This window comes from Seriola lalandi, unplaced genomic scaffold (genome assembly GCF_002814215.2).
Source record: "Seriola lalandi dorsalis isolate HSWRI2012SDOR001 ecotype SW California unplaced genomic scaffold, Sedor1 jcf7180002054163, whole genome shotgun sequence".
Classification (NCBI taxonomy): Eukaryota; Metazoa; Chordata; class Actinopteri; order Carangiformes; family Carangidae; genus Seriola; species Seriola lalandi.
Window position 1 is genome coordinate 26,580 of NW_019524716.1, and position 20,240 is coordinate 46,819.

Genomic DNA, 20,240 nt, shown 5'->3' on the forward strand with positions numbered 1-20,240 from the left:
GCCCCCCTCCTCTCCTCTCAGTCGCCCTGGCACACACAGCCAGCTGAAAAGCAATTGTATTTAAAAAGAGAAATGTATATTGAAAATATACGTCTGACAGTTTAGGTTTCAGCTCATTTTCAAAGGACTGGTCAGTGTTTATCGCCTCGTCCTAAAGAAGAAATGTAAGTAGGAGTGCTGTCAGACTGCACCTTCTGGAGGAGTTTCATTTAAAGAGGTGGAAAACGCAAAAGACAATTTCAGTGTTACGTGATGGCTTACAATATTTATGTATATTTTGATAAAGGTTAATACTTTGGATTACCATTTGATGCCTTTTTAATTACTCTGATATTTGGTAGTCATTATTATTCCCTGAAACGAGTAGTCTGAAATGATTGGTCGATTAACTGATTAAATGGCATGTTAAACTTGGTTTTGTTATGAAAGGTGCTCCATTATGCTACTTTAGGTGCTTGTTGGTACTCAGAGTAATTACTGGAGAGTCAGACATGATGCTGAAATCCCTTTTGCATGACTGATGATTAAGTATGCTTTAGTAAATGAAAAATGATGCTTAGACTTACAATATAGCTTCGACATGAGAAAAGTGGTCGCATTAATCCACATTCCACATCCATCATTTAGACTGAGTCTTCCAGCGCAATACGACGGGTCAATGAAGCCGTTTCTCTATAAACAGTGACACTTCAGAGGGTTACTGTAGCTTTCATTTTTCTTTGTGGTTTTCATGGGTGCTAAAAGAGCTGCGGTTTTTACACACTGTAGTTTACACTTGAAGCAAAGCAATGTTGGATTACTGCAGAATAACCAGCAAATGTCACAGAAAATATTAGTTGGACGTATCAATTCATTGACACACCCATAGGAAAAAAAAAAAAAACCTAAAGAAAATGAAGACGGTAACTAAATCAGTCCAAAAAACAACAAAAAACAACAAAAAAAAACAATTAATCTAAATATTATTGAAATCGCAATATGGCCAAGTACAATTTTTTGATATCGGTTACATGTGTCACAACATACCATAAATAAAGAATTGTGGTGCTACAGAAACGCACCAGCCTACAAATCATATAATGGAGAAAAAGAAAAAAAAAAAGAAAATGAAATGCAAAAATGACCATTGCCACTATCACAATATCTGTCAAAATTATCGCATTATGATTTCTTTTTTGCATATCGTGCAGCCCTAACAGGGAGGTATTCAGAGACTAAAGTATTACAGTATCTGTTTTAAAGTAAGACCGTCTGTCATAGCCAAAGTGTTTTGGCAGTCTGAGCAGAAACACTTAGCCCTTAACCTCTTTTCAGTAAATTACATTGTGTTTTGGGGCTTGTCTATGTGATACTATCAGTCATGTCCCGGTGGGAACACAATTAAGTATGATTTCATCAAAAGGTGACTGTTGTCCAGAGCGGCAAATTGTAAAAGACAGCAAATATGAGATGAATCAGTGCAGCTGTTAATCTGTCGAGCTGGAGTGAATTAGTGTTTGGACAAGGAAAAAGAGAGAAAGATGACGCTTTTAACTGTCTGCCATTATAACATATCACTGGATATGTTAACTCTCTTGATGAATTAGCCTTGGGGCTGTCCTGTATTGAACCAAAGGTGTAACATGTTTTCCTGACCAAATCATCCCACTCTTTTATAAAAGCTATTGTGTCAGCTTGAGAAATGTAGGCCATGTAAAGAGGGTGAAGTCAGTAAAGATCAAGCTTTTCTCTGAATAAGATTAAATCCTGTCATCTCAACCAGGTCCTTTAGTGGCGTTATGTGATAGAAGGACATAGAAAATCAGTCCACATTATACAACTGTGAGAATTCAATTGTGGTAACCTTCAAGCTGCAAAAAAAACAAAAAACGCTATAATGGAGGGTGAATGACAAAGCTGTGTGAAGTCATTCGATCAATAACTTTTCTGTTACTACCTCAGTGTGATCCCACTCTCACCATCCCCGTTTCTCCTCTTCCTACAGGGGGCATCTTTGAGACACTTGAAAATGAGCCCATTAGTGTTGAAGAACTGGCCTTTAAATTTGCTGTAACCAACATAAACAGGAACCGGACCTTAATGCCAAACACCACATTGACCTATGACATCCAGAGAATAAACCTATTTGACAGTTTCGAGGCTTCGAGAAGAGGTAAGGATCATCCCATTCAATTTTGAAAGCCTTTTGTGATGAAGAATCAATTAAAGAGATTGTAGTTGACTCCAGTGTCTCTGCTGTTGGCCATTTGTTACTTTCTCCCTCCACTTCCTATTTCATTACTGCAGCATGTGACCAGTTGGCATTGGGTGTTGGGGCCGTATTTGGCCCCTCTCACAGCTCATCTGTCAGTGCGGTCCAGTCTATTTGTAACGCCCTGGAAGTCCCTCACATCCAGACACGCTGGAAACACCCTTCAGTGGACAACAAAGACAGCTTCTACATTAATCTCTACCCTGAATATGCCTCCATAAGCCGAGCGGTGTTGGACATAGTGCAGTTCTACAAGTGGAAGACGGTCACTGTGGTCTATGAGGATGCAACTGGTGAGTGAAGATGAGATTTGATGACAGGAGACGTATGGTGTTAATCCCAGAGGGGAATTCAGTTTCCAGAACAGCAGAAAAGCATAAAAACATCAAAATCAGAACTGATACTGATACCTTGACTTGAATACGATACTTTTTCGATACCAATTTTATCAAATCAATTTTAACAAAAAGAGAATTACAATACACATTATGCAACAAATCTTACTTTTACTTTAGTTTTAGGCTCAGTCTCTTTACACACTGAAACATGTTCATGTTAATAAACAGCCAATCACCAGCATTATTAGATCTTAGTCCAAGCATCATACATGCTTATATTTATTCATTTACTCCTTCGGTATGGAAATTTTGTATCAAATGACATGGTATGTTTCAGTCGTCGATAGTATCGAACCAATCCGGTCAGCCCATAAGAGTTAAAAACCCAGCCCAAACAACACTACAGAACCTCTTTACCCAACGGATACAAATGCACCACAGGTTGTGAACACACAAGGGTCAGCCTATTTCAGCTGCCCCAGAACATCACTATGCATACAAACTCTGGGGGTAGTAACATACACACACAACATAGTCTTTTTTCCCCCAAATTTATTAACCATCCACTGACATCAAGCAAGCTGTATTGTCTGATATCTATAAGTACTGTGCTCCATATCTTTGACAAAGGCTGCATCCCTGATTTTCCCACGGCTGTTGACGTGGGAAAATCAGTGGTACATGTGTGATGTAATTAAAACAGAGCAGGACGGACACAACTTAATGTCAAATTTTGTCAAGCAGCCACATGACTAAATGTATAAAAAATGTGGCAACGCTTGTATGTTTGTACACTGTACATTCAGTTGCCAATTAAATGACGAGCTGCTGAAATCCTACTTGATAGTAACATACTTTTAATTTATCTTAAAAGATGGCCAGAATAACCCCAATAAAACATATCAGCTTTTCCGAGGGACCGATACTGGGAAGATACCCTGATATGGGACAATACATTGTTATGTTGATGCTAGAGGAAAAATGAACTAGACTGACAAGTGAGTGAAACGCTTAACAGATGAAAATGCAAAATCAATCTACATGAGAGCTTTTCAGAATCAAAGGGAAACAGATTGTCTAATAATGTTCACACAATGTCTCTTAAGTTTGCGGCTTGATGACCTTCATTTGGTTTTTATGTTGTTATTGGTCTGATGTGACCTTTGTTTTGATAGTGTTGTTAACGTGAATATGTGTTTGCTTTTTGTATTGTGTTCTCCTCAACATATCTGATAACCAGTGAATCCTTCATTTTCAATCAAAAATGTCACGGCTTCTGAAATGTGAGGAATTTCTGGTTATCTTTGTTTTCTTATTGTAAATCTGAGTGACTCGGAAACTGTGGTAGAATTTTTTTTTATTACTGTCAAATATTTTTTTTAACTAAATGATGTTTGAAAATAAATGAAAAAGAAAAAAGAAAAGTTGCAGCCCTAATTTAAACTATCATCTTCAAATGATCATGATCACTGTACACAGAAAAAAATGATTATACCATCTGCAGCACTACAGTTTAACCCACAGACTTACTGGGTTTCCTACTAAAATACTATGGTTTGCACCACAGATCTACTGTACATAAAGAAATGCCACCATATGCTAAATAATACTGCAGTCACACTGCAGACACGTGTTAGGCCTAAAGGCCAGATGACAGTGTAGAAAACTCTACTGACCATCATCTCAAAACATTAAACTTCTGCTGTGACAATGCCTGACAATGACTGCTGCTGCACCACCCTTCACAATCTGAACAGCAACTAATTTAGATAAACACATCAGACTATAAGAGAATCCAACAGCCAGTACAATGAGACAATCAGTAAACTGCTGTTTATGAAAAAGGTTGTCATACAGAAATAAATTAATCATATAAAATATCTCCTTTAGCTTCACAACCTGTGCAAGGAGGCCAAACAGTAAACCCTGCCAGCAAGAAACATCCAGTCTCCAAACAGCATCACACAGCAGAGGAAGGAAGGAGCATGTTTCTTACCTTTAGAAGAGCTTCTTCTTTGACATTGTGTTTGCAAACTCTCATTAAGTCCGTTCACCTGGTCAGACTACACAGACAGAGGTCACAGCACCATCTGTTTTGTGACATGATGTTGATTCTGGTATCCGGTTATAGTCGTGACTATAAATTGTGATGACAGCAATGTCCAGGCAGAGCACTAATTAATATTCCCTCACAGTCTGGTTGTTCGTGAAGCCGCAATGCAACAGTCTGATGGAGTATTGTAATCCTGCTATTTAAACTGATTATTTCACCACAGCGTTAAATCTCCCGCCTTTGCCGTGTGTATGGACCTGCGACTGCTTCTCTTTCTTGGCCAAGCATTACTGAGCAAACTTAGCAAATGTTAGGCTCGAAAAACTGACCACTCCACACAGGAATGGCCTTTCATAGCAGATGTATTTCTTGACATGATGTGCCTTTGTGACTTCTCAGCGCACCAAAGTCGCATGCCAATCACAACCAGGACCTCTGCACCTGCTCCACATGCATCTTATTTCCCGTACTACTTAAAGAGCTACACTAGCCTTACAATAACTTTTATTTTGAAAGTCATTGTCGCAAATTGTAGTACGCTTATCATGTCTGTATTGACGCTAACTTGATTAATTTCATTTTGCAGTTTTTCACTTTGACCGCTACAGGACAGTGAACACGCATGATTTTTTCTTAATTATGAAAATATGTGATATAGGAGGATACAGATAAAGGATTATCTTAGGTAGGTGGGGAAATGATACCGCTATATAAATATATAATATAAATACAATATAAGTACAAATAAATAAGTTGGAAAGCTGTATACTGTACAGTACAACCAACATAGCATTCTAAGATTAAAATATTCAGATCAGATAATGGGGGTTTTATCGCCCTCCTGTGGGCACAGTGAGTAACTGCAAGAGCAAATCATCACGTTAGCATTAATGCGGACATAATAAAATTTCGTTGAATATTTTCAAAATGAAGTCACAAAACCGAAGTAAATGACCGTTACTTTTTCTCTTGTGGTGACAGTTAGACTACAACTCCACACCGGTCAGTGTTGTTAATATTCAGATGACCAACATAACGTTGTGCTAGTAAACTACTCCAGCGTGGAAACTATTTATTTCATTAATTAAGTGCAAGTTAAACGAGTCAAGTTAGCACTACTGATGCTAGCTGCCGCAGTCTGTCATCTGACGCTCGCGTCCTGTCTGCATCTGAGGAACATAGAACGGTAGTTGTATTTAATAATTTGTGTTTGCTGCCCTCCAGTGGCCAAACTTAGTAACTGCTAAATTAAATTAGTCATGGTAGCGTCATTTCAAACATAACTGCATGCGTAATTTCCCGGTCAATACTTTCAAAATACAGTGACCAAACCGAAGCGGTCAAAAATGAGCTAACTAAAATTATGCAGTAATTATGTTAATTATTCTCTGGTCAGAGTCAGAGACTTCAACCATCTATATCATACAGTAACAATTACAGTTATATGCTGCTGAAGAAGTTGTTTGGACATTGGATCCAACGTTAGCGTTTTTTACTGAGACATGTCCCCTGGGCTTTTTATTTACCTCCTGCATAAATGGTTATCAAATACTGTACTGGATAACAACCTTGAAGAACTTCAAATGTTTTATTGAAGATTTAAAAACTGCATATATAATTATTGCGCCCATGAATCTCTGACAGTGTGACATTAGCTAATACTCAAGAATTTAGATTGTATATGATAAAATTATAATTATATTATTACGATCTGACCCGGTAACGTTGACACAATGGATGTTGGGTAAATAAGAAAGATGACAGGTTTATTGGTAGATGGGTTTTGTTTTGTGGTCTCATTATAATCAGTTTGCTTACTGTCCTGACAAAAGCCACCTAAAGTTTCTAACAATATTAATTAGCTCCTGCATTTTCGAAACTGAATACCATGAAACCTAAACACCCAAATCTCACCATCAAAGTCAGATTGTGTTAATTAGTATTTCTTAAACTACACCATGGATAAGGTTTTTATTTGGAATATATTAGAAATACCTACGGACTGTGGGTTAACATGTGATTGCTGAGGCTAATATAGTTTTTTTTTTCTTTTAACTGAAGGACTGATTCGTTTGCAAGAGTTGATCAAAGCTCCATCCAGATACAGCATTAAAATCAAGATCCGCCAGCTGCCAACAGGAAGTAAAGATGCCCGTCCGCTGCTGAAGGAGATGAAGAAGGGGAAAGAGTTCTATGTCATCTTTGACTGCTCTTACCAAACATCAGCTGATGTTCTCAAGCAGGTAAATAACACAAACATCTACCAGCATGTTGTCCACACAGATCATTGTCCTCAGGTTATAGTTCCTAACTTCATACCTAAAATGCAATATTCTGTCAGAAACTCACTTTTAACGCAGAAATCCATATGAATTTTTCAATGGAGAATAGTCCTCGTGCTACTTTTGCATTTCTTCATTGCTTTTGGTTTAATATTCACTATGTGCAAGATTAGTCAAATTCTATCCCCTTCAGAAATCCAATGTTCATTTCCAAATCCAAGCAGAGCCTATTTCTGAGCCAGACATACACATTTAGAACCGAAAGCTGCACAGAAGATTAATTGGACACTACACTGACATGAGCAAATTGTGACATACAGTTTACTCACTCGAATACTTGTTAATGCAAACCATGCAAACAATACAGAATGAGACAATTCAAAAAATGGATGAAATGAAATGAAGAGTCCAAGGATATAGCTATAAGTATGGCTGAATGGCGTTATGGGGAAGAGAAGATTATTTTTCCCGGCTGGAGCAAAAATGTGGTGTGAATCTTCAGATGAAGAGGAAACTCCAAACCACTCTTTCCCCTCTCATCCTGTTTAGATCTTGTCCATGGGGATGATGACTGAATATTACCACTTCTTCTTCACCACACTGGTAAGAAAACCACCTTTCTAAAATTTCTCTGTTCTCAAAAACACATGATGGCTGTTTTATTTAACGTATACAGTTTGCACAGGAACACTGACTCTTGAGATTTCTCTTTGAAAGTGGTTTAAAAAAACCCAATAGATACAGTACGTGCGTCGGTGATACTGCTGCATTGTCTTAATTAAGTGTCCTTTTATCCTACGTAGGTTTAGATGTGTGTTCACCTAGAGATTCTGTTATGCAAAGATTATGCAGATGGACTCAAACATCTGTGGTTTGCTTTATAATAAGATTGCTGGATGTTTTCAGTGCCCTTGGCATAATTTCATAGTATTACGCTGAATATTGTTCCACTGTTTTTGTCCCTTTACCCTTGCTGGATAAGTTACATCTTCGTTTGGGTGTATTTAAGCAGAATCGCATTAACTCTGCACTGATGCTGATGTTGTTGTTGTCCCTCAATAGGACCTGTTTGCCCTCGACCTGGAGCCGTACCGCTACAGTGGGGTCAACATGACGGGCTTCAGACTGCTCAACATAGACAGCCCTCAGGTGGCCTCGGTGGTGGAGAGGTGGGCCATGGAACGACTGCAGGCTCCCTCCAAAGCTGAGACAGGAATGTTGGAGGGGATGATGACAGTAAGTTTACGTTTACCTTCCTACTTTTAACCCTTATTTTTATAATCTAACAACTACCAGGGGGTTTGTGTCTCAGCAGGGACAGCCATGTTAACAACATCCTCTCTGTCGGTCATGTGACTGTTCTTACATCGTTCAAACAGGTCGCTGAAAGCCCATTAAATCCCTTTAGAACTTAACAATAGAAAATATATGAAAAGGTTAGAAGCTTGTCAGCCCAGAATACACAATTCCCCTCCTAAACATCCACAATCAGTGGGAAGTGATTCAAATTGAACTGATGTGACATTTTATTTCCATAAACTTGGCCAAAATGATATCAAACAAGGCCAAAAACTACTCTGATATCAAATAAGGCCATTCTCTAGATACACACCCAATCACTGGCATATTTCATATGTAAATGTTTGAACACATAGCGTATTGTGGGGCGATCCAATAGACCTTTACAGAGTTTTAATCGCAGCCCCTCATCCCCCACAGTTGAGTACAGAAATTCAGCAATCCACCATGTTGCTTTCTGATTGTGTGTACAATCAGAAAGGTACTTTGGGTAAAATTGCTCACCAAATTGTGCTCACTGCAGCTGATTGTGGTTGCCTGTTTGATTGCTTTCCATGTAGTTTGTAGAAGTAGTGCTGCATTTTATTTTATTTTTTTGCAGATATGCTTTGAGAAACCATATGATGCTGCACATGTACATCAGCAGCACTGATGTGCATGACGTGATTTGTGATCCCCACTGATGGATGATAACGGCCGTGTTCCTCTTTCAGACTGAAGCAGCTCTGATGTACGATGCCGTCTACATGGTGGCTGCTGCCTCGCAACGCGCCTCCCAGATCACTGTCAGCTCCCTCCAGTGCCACAGACACAAACCCTGGCGCTTCGGATCACGCTTCATGAACATGCTCAAAGACGTGAGTTAGGTTTATGAATGTGTGACACACACACACCCCTGTTCTTCCATCCATCCATCCATCCATCCATCCATCCATCCATCCATCCATCCATCCATCCATCCATCCATCTCACAGCCTGCTGTCTCTCTATTTCATTTCCTTGGGTGGTGGAGCAGAGACAATAGAGTTGGATCAGATGTGTGCTGCATGTTGGACGTCTCTTAAATTAGTGGGTTGTCACATGGCTACTGACAAGAGCTATCCATCTGCAGCTTTTTATATGAATATTTAAACAGGATGAAATAATAGCAGATAACAGATAACACATTTTTCATATTCCATCCCTCAAACTGAATACTAATTTCACAACAACATTAATTGAATTTTCACACCCTCACTGTTTTAAATATAAACAGTGCCAAACTAAGTAGCTTGTGGCTTAAATCTTAGGTTATTAAAAATGAAAAAAAGTATTGATTTCTGTATGGACTATCAATCTGACAGCAGATGGGACAAGAACACAGTGAGGCCGAGGCACATTTAAAAGCAAACACTGACAGTTTGAAAAACGTGCTGTTTGTTCAGTGGTAATTATCCCGGCTTCATTGTCAAAGCATTTGGACTATTACACAGTTTTGGCTCTTCAGGCTCTGCGCCTCGGCATATTCAATATGAAATAAGTAATGGATACTACATTAAAGTGCCACGTTTCAGCTTTAATTTCAGTGGTTTCATAAACTGTATGTGCCCACAGAAAAACTAGAAAATGGCAAATGACCTGATAGACTGAGTCTTGTGGATGACTGCAAAATGCTGAAGAAAAACTCTCCACGTCTCTACGACTGCACATTAAGTCAAGAATGCTCTCCAGGATGTAGGCGCACAAGAGAGGTCTTCATGACTATAACCTCAGAGGGTTAAGCATAAGATGCAAACCCCTGGTTAATCCTCAAAAACAGAAAACAACAAGCTGCTAAAAGAAATCGCTTCTTGGACAAAGTTCTATGAGCTGATGAAACAAATATCAACTTTAAATCAAAATGATGGAAAATAGAGAGAGAAAAAAGAAACAGCTCATGACCCAAAGCCTCCAGCTCATCTGTAAAACATGGTGGTGATTCTGTAGTGGCCCGAGCTTGTAAGGCTGCCAACAGAACTGGCACACCGGCATTTATTGATGATTTCGCTGCTGACAGAAACAACAGGATGAATGCTGAATGATTCAGCCAAATGCATCAAAACTCATTGGGCGACAGGTTATCATTCAGCAGGGGAACGTGTCTCAACACATGGTGAAAGCAACAAAAGAGCTTTTCAGCGTGAACAGGTGGAATATTCTTGAATGGCTGAGTCAGTCACCTGATCTCAGTCTGACTGAGCTGCTTTCCACTTGCTGCAGATCAGACTAAGGGCAGAGACATGCCACGACAAACTAGAGCTAAATGAGGCCGCAGTGAAGGCCTGGTAGAGCATCACCAGAGAGAGATACAAAGCGTCTGACGATGTCTACGTGTGGAAAACTGACTCCCACACAGTTCTTTCTACATAAACCCCAAATTAAAGCTAAGGCTCGGCACTACTGATATAATATCCGTTACTTTATTTCAAATTGAATGTGCTGAATCACAGAGCCTGAAGAATAAAAGTGTGTAACTGTCCAAATACTTACAGTTTGGACTGTATGTTAATTTGAATTTAATAGGCGCTCTTGTTATACTGCTCTCTCTAATTAAATGTTTCTTTGACAAATGAGCTTTTCAGTTGCGAGTGGGGATGTAGTATTGAAGGACACAGGAAGTGCCAAAGAGCCCAGAGAGCAGAGTGAGAGCAAAAGAACTTTACAGTCTCGGAAGATACTGTCTATAATTAGCTTTGTGATTTTTACATAAACACATTCAAACATAAAACATGAGCTTCTTGTCCACAGATGATTAACAGTGCATTACTCTTTGGTCTTATAAATATAACATCCTACATCCTCTCAAGCTCATTCAAGCTGATTTAAATAACAATGCACTAATTTAAAAGGATCATACTGGGGTTTTCTTTCCATGTTTTCGCCCATTCATAACAAATCATATGTACTTCACACCACCATATAGTTAATTAGCCATCAGTGTAAAGGCTTAACAAAAACTCACTAGATAATCTGGGAACTGACCAAAGGAGGCTCATATACATACTGTATATGTATACTGAGGTGAAGGAGGTGCAGGTGTGTGGGCAGGTGGAGGTCAGGTGACTGAGGCAGGAAGGGCAGGAAGAGCAGGAAGAGCTGAGGACGACTGCTGCAGGGTGACGGAGTAGTAGGGTCTGAAATGAGATTAGCGTAAGGCAAACAGGCTGAATATTGAAACTGATATTAGGAACTGGTAGAAACCATGACAATTGGTTTCTATTCACTTAATTACCCTATCAAAATCAAATGAAGAGATCTGAGACTTTCTTAAATCTGTTATTGTGAATATCTCGTCTCTCCTTATTTTCATCAGATTTCTCTTAGTGGTATCTGCCAGGTGTCGTATTTTACCCATGAGATCCGATAACATCTCACACAATTCACTGTTCTTTAAGGAGACGTCAGAGTGATGATAATGGAGAAATTTCAGATGTCTGCGGCTCATTAGTGTTTTGTATTGAAGCTGAGAATGATGTATTGAACGTTTTTAAATGTTAGTATTTATTTTACAATGGTTTACATGGATTTTCTGCTCCCTTCTCCATGTTTCTACTGCAGGTTTGTTGACAGGTATGGCAGTTTTGATCTGCCCTGCAATACTGCACAATTCAAATCAGACATGATGTTCACTGTGGTGTATCACTTATAGCAAGTCATTTACAACTTTGCAAGGTGGTTTTGATACAGTACAGAAAACCGTGGCTTCCTGGATGGAGGAAAATACATAAAGAAAAAAAAGAAAGTTATCAGCAGTAGCAACGTATAGAGAATTTAAGTTAAATGGCTAAAAACATGCAAAAGAACTGGTATGGTCCTTTAATTCTGTATTTTAGCTATAGCTATAAACTAACTATGGTATCTGAAGTGCCCTTGAGGAAGACATTGAATCCAGCAGCTTGGCCTGCACTCTGCTCTTGTGGGGGAGGGAATGGAAAAAGATAAATTTCCCTGCAGGAATCAACACTGCGTCACATATTTGATACTAAAAAATCAAGTTTTGCAGAGGAAGTTTCATGAAGAGCTCACAGCTCAAGAAAATCAGGTTCAGCTCTGTGTACTCGACTGTGTCCCTGGAACGTACGGATGCATATGCATGAACATGTGAGGGTGGCATGAATGGCTTTAAGAAGGAGCGGAGACAGGAAATGAGTTTTTCTAATTTTTCACAGTTTTCTCTCTCTTTATGTTAATGGGTGAAATGGTGAGGTTTCAGTGCTGCGTTGGAATCTCATTCTTATCCTTTATATCATCATGATTCTCCGGTTCGAGAAGATCCATGTCATCAAGACATGTACAGTAATGACACCAACACATGGTGACAGAGGCAGAGACAGTTTTGATTGGTGAGGATTTAAAAAAGAGACTTAATGACAGGAATAAATCTGGATTTAGGGGTCAAGTAGGTCTCACAGATGTGTGCAATAAGACTGTGTGAAGCGGTCTAATCAAAGAGCAACTTCACCAAACGATACCCTGTAACTGTCTATAGATGCTGAAGATCTTTGCATTAGAAACTTGAACTCCTGGTTATGTCCAGTTTCAACCTGAATATTGTGTCTGTGCGTGTGAGTTTCAACGCAGAATACTCCCCTTCGAGTAGTCTTGTGAAGAAGTGCAGCTCTACAGCACGATGGAGTTATGTCGATTTCACTGTCATTGTCTATTGCTTGTTGCACATATTAATGGCTGAGGATGCATTTGTTTTGGTTCCAGTGGACTGGTTATTATTATTCTCTGTGATGTAAACAGACTGACCGGTGTAAGCTTCGGCATGAGAGCTGAAAGAATAAGCTAATGACATACAAAAACTCTTTGTTGTTTGGCATCTCTTAATACACCTGTAATTGATTTCTAACAAAAGGGATTTCAGAGTGTATTGAGTTTGGAGGTGTAGCATTACACTAAATTAGTCACCCCAGATTATTAGATTATATTATGATGAATTATTCAGTGAGGGACAGTTTACCTCAAAATCCATTTATTCATTCAGGGAGTCTGGGTGTGACTTGTGGTAGCTCTTGCCAGGACTGTGTGCTCAGTGACATTTGGTTTGTGTCACTCACAGTGCCCCCGATATTTTCTAATTCTGAGAGCACACACAAAGCGAGGTGCACTGGTGTGAGCTTAAATACAAATTCCTGAAAAATAAACGTCACACAGAGCTCTTCTCCTGTACACTGTGCTTTATTTCCCAAACGTATCTGGCTGTTATTTTCAGCCTCCTGTCCCTTTTCAAAACATAACCACAGTTTATTACTATGACAGTTACGCAAAATAATCCGCAGGTTTCGCTGAGATCTACTTTCTTCCAGCCAACTGTCTTATGTTTGTGCAGAAGGAGTAAACTGTTCAAAACAAGTTGTATGGATTATCACGAGTGACCCAGTTTTTCAGTATGTAAATCAGGTAGCAGCGGCATGCTTTTGTTTACGCAGCTGAAGTCTTTTCATCAGTGTGTGATTAGATTATGTCTCCTTTGAATGTAATGTTGAGATGCAGAGTAGGGAATTCTGGCACAACTTCTCCTGCTTCCAAGGAGCATGGAGATGGGGGAAAAAGTTATTTAGATGTAACGCAACAGGCTCAAATAGGACTGTGCCTGAGATTGAAGTCTTGAATCTGCCCTCTGTTTGTGTGTTTTGGTGTGAAATGCACCTTTAATTATACTTTCAGTAACTCTTTGATCAGCAGCCAGAAACATTTGAAATTATAAAAATGCCATGGGCTGAATGTAGGCAAATTTACAGAGGCTGAATTGATTTGTGGCCATGCCATCTTCTCATAAAGAAACAGGCTTCTCAGTTTTCGCTATGAGCGCAGAATTGAGATGCAGCTCATTTCTCTAAGCTGTAATAGAGATTTAACCTGACTGTTATTCAAGCAAGCTCACGTCATTTTTAACTGCATTCAAATAACTCTGAGCTCCGCTGCCCATCCACTGCTCTCCCCTCAGATGGAGGCCATTGCTGCCTGCGCTGTTTACATGACCGTCCACCAAGTTGTATACTCAGAGACACATAATATTTCCATTCAGCATCCAGCCAATGCAAAAACGTCTATTAAAATGCAGTTAGCCTTTGTCAGTGTTCATTGCTTAATGGAGGGCTCATCAATTATTCATGTTTTAAGAATTGTTTTCATTTTTCTGGGCCTCTGACTTTACATTTATGATAAAAAAAAATATGATAATAAAAACTGAGGGATTCATTGGTTTTGTTTTCTGTCCTCTCTTCGCCACAGGCACAATGGAACGGCTTGACGGGACAAATAGTTATAAACAAGACGGACGGCCTGCGGAAGGAATTTGATTTAGATGTCATCAGCCTAAAGGAGGATGGCTTGGAGAAGGTGAACTATCTGACCTGTGTCTAAAGCCTACTGTCAGTACAGGCTGTTATTGTACTTTAGACACTCAAGCAGAGCTGAGCGCAATAGGAACAACTTTGACAAACTAGGCCACTGCTAAGACCGCTTGACTGTTAAACAATATACTGTACAACTCTCAGAAAAACACAGTGATCTTGAAGTCTGGTGTCCTAATTTTGGGTCAAACTTTATGGTCGACCCATAGTTTTTGCAAATACACGTAGCTGTCATTTTAAACTCAAAAATTTGTGGTTGTTCCTTTAATCAGTGACAACGCTGCTCTCAGTGTTGGCAGGTTCATTCACAGGCCTGTTATCTGTTTATCTCTTCACTACAAACAAACTAATTTTAATACAGTTAGAAGTATTGTTGTACTTTTCTCCAAGTTCAGGGCTCTGTGATTAAAATGCTTTCTCTTTATTATTTCTGCAAGACAATCGCAGGCAACAACCGCCTGAATAAAGTGTGGAAAAAGGTCTGTACTTTAGCTGCCCTGGCAGACTAAAGGAAATTGACACTGTGTACTAATTTACTCTTCCTGATGCTCTCTGTGATGTCTCCCCTTTTCATGATAAATAAGATTTAGGTTCTGGTCGGAGGAAATGTTCAACATTTCTGTACTGGACATGATAGTTTTATAAGATATTGTGTTTTGTGCTCCTTTCCTTTTTTCCCTCACACGCTCCCTCATGTCTATGTTCTCTGTGTGTTCTGCTTCTTCGTACTTGTTTCTTTTCCCTTCTTCGCATTGTTGACCTTGGTCATGTGAAGGTGACTCAGACAGATAAGGATCTTTGATGTCCAGTCAGTGTGGTTATTTGGATGTTTTATTCTTTACAGATTGGCGTGTGGAACTCCCAAACAGGCCTTAATTTAACAGACAACAACAAGGATTCATCCACAAATGTGACCGACTCAATGGCCAACAGAACCCTTATTGTCACTACTATTCTGGTATGAATAAAAGTCAAATCATTATCAGGCAGTATTTGATCGAGCATGTCTCGATGAAACTAGTGGAGTCTGTACTGTGTCTATTTCCAGGAAAATCCTTATGTCATGTATAAGAAATCTGATAAGCCGCTGTACGGAAATGACCGCTTTGAGGGCTACTGCCTCGACCTGCTCAAAGAGCTCTCCAACATTTTGGGCTTCTCCTATGAGGTAAAGCTGGTGTCAGATGGCAAATATGGAGCTCAGAATGACAAGGGGGAGTGGAATGGCATGGTGCGAGAACTCATTGATCACGTGAGTATTTATCAATCAATCGTACTGCTAGAGAAAAGACATTCAGGCGATCGGCGGTGTCGGCTGACTATGGTTTTCTTCTTTGCCAGGTGGCCGACCTCGCCGTGGCCCCTCTCACTATCACATATGTGAGGGAAAAGGTGATAGATTTCTCGAAGCCCTTCATGACACTGGGGATCAGCATCCTCTACCACAAACCCAACGGCACCAATCCAGGGGTGTTCTCCTTCCTCAACCCACTCTCTCCTGATATCTGGATGTATGTGTTGCTGGCATGCCTCGGTGTCAGCTGTGTGCTGTTTGTCATTGCCAGGTAAACCGCTTCTTGGGCGAAAAATGAAATAATTGGATCTGACTCTCAAGTGTTAAATGTTTTAAATACCTAATACATACTGTATATAAGACAAATAATAAAATAAATAGATATATATCGGTTACTATACATTAAACTTGTTTTAGGATGAGTAAATGTACTATAGCTCAGTTTCGATGAATAAGTGTAAAGCAAATCATAATAAATGGGACCAAAGAATATGGATTTTCTCAACTTGGATTTATCAATAGTCAACCATTAATTTTAGCCTCAACATGGTATTGCACACTGCTGCACAAACACATCACAGTAATGTTTCTGTCTCGCTGGTCAGAATTGAGTCAGAATGACTTTTTCCTGTTTGCATTATGTCATTAAAAGAGCTGGAAAAGAGGTTAAATGCAGGCAGTAATGATTAAATATGAGCTGTTTCCACAGACCTAAATGTGGTATTATCTTGTCATCATCAAGTATCATCATCATATTTTTTCACATCATTAATTGTGACTGTTTGATTCTTCACCCTCAGGTTCACTCCATATGAGTGGTACAACCCCCACCCCTGCAACCCAGACTCAGATGTGGTTGAAAACAACTTCACTCTAATAAATAGTGTCTGGTTTGGAGTTGGAGCACTTATGCAGCAAGGTATATTTACTGCCATTAGAGATGTATTATGTTTTACACCTGACAGGAGTTTCCTGACCATTCACCACCTTTGTTCATAGAATAATGTTACTGCGGTGACCACTGTCTCATGCTGTATTCGTCTGTAGAGTTCATAATATACCTTGTGTTATCATCTTACAGGATCTGAACTGATGCCTAAGGCCCTCTCCACCAGGATAGTTGGTGGAATATGGTGGTTCTTTACATTGATAATAATCTCCTCATACACTGCCAACTTGGCTGCCTTCCTCACTGTGGAGAGAATGGACTCTCCAATTGACTCTGCTGATGACTTGGCCAAGCAAACCAAAATAGAGTACGGTGCTGTAAGAGACGGCTCCACCATGACCTTTTTTAAGGTAACCTTCTTTCCACTGTACAGTTAATGGGAAAGTAATTGTACAATAGCAGGGGGAGGGTTGCGAACAAGAGCACCACTTTTGAGTTCAGTCAGCGTGATACGTTTTACCCTTGAGCCAGCAGTCCTAAGTCATCACAGTAACATGATATGTGTCGTCTGATGGGTTGGCAGAAAATGGAACTGGGGAAAAAAAAAGAGTGGGGTAAAAGGTTGGTGGCATAGAAATGACATCATACCCACAGCTAAACAAAAAACCTGTGGGCAGTTTTTCTATAAAGATTTGAATGATTTATTGTTTTGCTTGTAGCACACGAACCGGTTTATCTGGATGTGCAGTGGAAATTGAATGAACTGGAGGCAGATTTGTACATACTTGTCACATCCCATCTCCTGCCACGCATCAGAATGATAGCTCCAGTCAGCAGATACCGTTTCATTTGAAATATTAGAAACCAGTGTCAACCACTGACCATATATCAGCACCATCTGTTTTGTGTTGTCTATCAGGATGCATTGTTTTAAACTTCCATAAATCCTGACTCTGATTCAACAGAAATCTAAGATCTCAACGTATGAGAAAATGTGGGCCTTCATGAGCAGCAGGAAAAACACAGCCTTGGTGAAAAACAACCGGGAGGGGATTCAGAGGGTCCTCACCACAGACTACGCTCTTCTAATGGAGTCGACCAGCATCGAGTACATCAGCCAGCGCAACTGCAACCTCACACAGATCGGAGGCTTGATAGATTCAAAGGGCTATGGTGTGGGGACCCCAATTGGTAAGAGTGAGGAGCAACAAATTACACACTCACAACGATAAGCAACAAATGCTCCTTAAATGCCTAGAAAACAACAAACCCAGAGGTTATGTAGCTTGTAATAATAAAGCAGTAATAATGTGTTTTAATCTTACCGGCATTTCCTGCTGTAGGCTCCCCTTACAGAGACAAGGTCACCATCGCCATCTTGCAGCTTCAGGAGGAAGGGAAGCTGCACATGATGAAGGAGAAATGGTGGAGGGGGAACGGCTGCCCAGAGGAGGACAGCAAGGAGGCCAGTGCCCTGGGTGTGGAAAACATAGGGGGAATCTTTATTGTGCTGGCAGCCGGACTAGTCCTCTCAGTTTTTGTAGCGATTGGAGAGTTTATTTACAAATCCAGGAAAAACTTGGACATTGAGGAGGTGAGTGTCGGCCAGTGTGAATGGCACAACAAGTATTAACACACTAAGGGATTCAATCTAAGACTGTTATGAACTTACTACAAATTTGCGTTGTCGTTGTTGTTGTCAGAGGACTACGGTAATCACTGGGCCAACAAACATTTCAAGTCTGAATGTGTTGAACTGCATTGTTACAATCAAAACAGATAACTTTTTAACGCAGAATTTAGTGTTTTCAGTAGTTTTTACGTAGAGCACATGAACATTTTAGTCTTGATTGGAAGAATACGTTTGAAACCCTTTTTATGACGACAGATGGTTGTCGACTTCTGACATCATGACACTTTACCATCTTGGCCTTTCTGTTTTACGCAAAAAAAAACTGTAACATTGTAACATTGTTTTGTGTAAGAAAAAAAAAATGTCATTGTCATGCCATGATATTGTGGGTAAGTGATGGTAAGTGGTATCTTTTGAGGCATTTTTGCCATGTTAATTTCAATAACTGCAGTAGGTTTGAGAGGATTCTGTTTTTCATATTTATAGCGCACAGAAACTGACATAACACCACTACTTATTACTTTTGTATGTACTCATGTATTTCAAAACATCGTTTGATTTACTCAGTGATGGTTGTTTCCAATTTGTTTATGAATGAGTGCTCCCTCAAAATTTTATTCATCAATTTGCTCAATGTCTATACTTTTTTTGCTTTTTATATCATATGAAGTTCATGAACATGCATGTATAAGTTTTGTCATGTTGGAATTGTTCGGGAATGACTAAAGTTATGTGAGAACATTACATCCTTAACCCTTTTATTTCTGGTTATTTTGGTTTTGATCCCTATTTTTCTGCATACAAAGCCTTTCCATTACTGCATGGAAATGTTACCTCAAACTTTTGATTTCATCCATGAAACTTTTGGGTTAAATCGAAAAGATCTGAGGTCTCGTAAAAATTTATTTCAAAATGTGGCATTCCCGCTTTGCACATTTGATTGTTGGGATGTTCCCTCTCAAGCATTTATTTTGCCAGTTTCTGGGGAACAATTTTCATTTAACTCATATTACCACAGAACAGGGGTTATAAGTTAAGTAACCTCAGGTTTGCTTGCTATTGTTGTTGACCTGCACTATAGAAAACCTACTTTATTACACATATTATTTTTATATGCTTACATACTAAACTGTGTGTCACAAAGGTCTTATTTTTTAGCATACATAGACGTTTCTTGCAGTCTCAAGTACTCCAGACTAACCAGCTTTTATGCATTCGCAAATCTCTTTCATTTATCATTTGTGTAAAGCCATTTATCCAGTCATTTTAACAGGGTCAACCGATGCACGGAAGATAACACAATCAGTCCAAGAGCAGCAGAAATAAAGAGAAGGTCTCTGGATTTGTTGTTAAAAGGGATGGTCACTTAAGTCATCACTGGCTCATGACATGTTCCACTAGCTCAGCAGTAGCCATCCCTGAATCACCTTTCTCTATGCTTGTTTTCAGCTCTGCTCAAGCCCATATTTACTTCAATCAGGCTTAGGCTTGTAAATAACATCCTCATTAGGTAGTGGATTATGAACACATATTACACACTCTTGGTTTGAAATTGTAGGGGCCCTGACACACAGATTAGAAAATCCTGCAGATGTAATGAAATTTTGCTTCCCCCAAATGTGACAGGTAACACCGAGCTTTGCATGTTTTGTCTCTGCATTATAGGATTTGTGTCACATTCAAAATGATGTGACAGAATTTCAGGTTTGATATGATTATTGCTTCTGACTAAAGACAGTTGAGTAGGATTCATGAATAACAATCATTACCTCAATTTATATATATATATATATATATATATATATATATATATATATATAT

At 39.3% G+C, this 20,240-nt stretch overlaps 1 protein-coding gene across 1 annotated transcript in view; it reads left to right on the forward strand.

Moving 5' to 3' along the window:
- Window positions 1-19,163, forward strand: part of LOC111653150 (glutamate receptor ionotropic, kainate 1) — a 25,901-nt gene extending 6,738 nt beyond the window's left edge. Inside the window, exons 2-16 of the mRNA XM_023403627.2 lie at window positions 1,985-2,152; window positions 2,287-2,544; window positions 6,704-6,885; window positions 7,474-7,527; window positions 7,987-8,160; window positions 8,937-9,080; window positions 14,482-14,589; window positions 15,041-15,082; window positions 15,448-15,561; window positions 15,652-15,855; window positions 15,945-16,168; window positions 16,698-16,816; window positions 16,979-17,196; window positions 17,752-17,977; window positions 18,130-19,163. Of these exons, the coding sequence (XP_023259395.1) occupies window positions 1,985-2,152; window positions 2,287-2,544; window positions 6,704-6,885; window positions 7,474-7,527; window positions 7,987-8,160; window positions 8,937-9,080; window positions 14,482-14,589; window positions 15,041-15,082; window positions 15,448-15,561; window positions 15,652-15,855; window positions 15,945-16,168; window positions 16,698-16,816; window positions 16,979-17,196; window positions 17,752-17,977; window positions 18,130-18,419 (2,525 nt within the window). The 3' untranslated portion in view covers window positions 18,420-19,163. The remainder of the gene's footprint in view (window positions 1-1,984; window positions 2,153-2,286; window positions 2,545-6,703; window positions 6,886-7,473; window positions 7,528-7,986; window positions 8,161-8,936; window positions 9,081-14,481; window positions 14,590-15,040; window positions 15,083-15,447; window positions 15,562-15,651; window positions 15,856-15,944; window positions 16,169-16,697; window positions 16,817-16,978; window positions 17,197-17,751; window positions 17,978-18,129) is intronic.
- The last annotated feature ends 1,077 nt before the right edge of the window (window positions 19,164-20,240 follow it).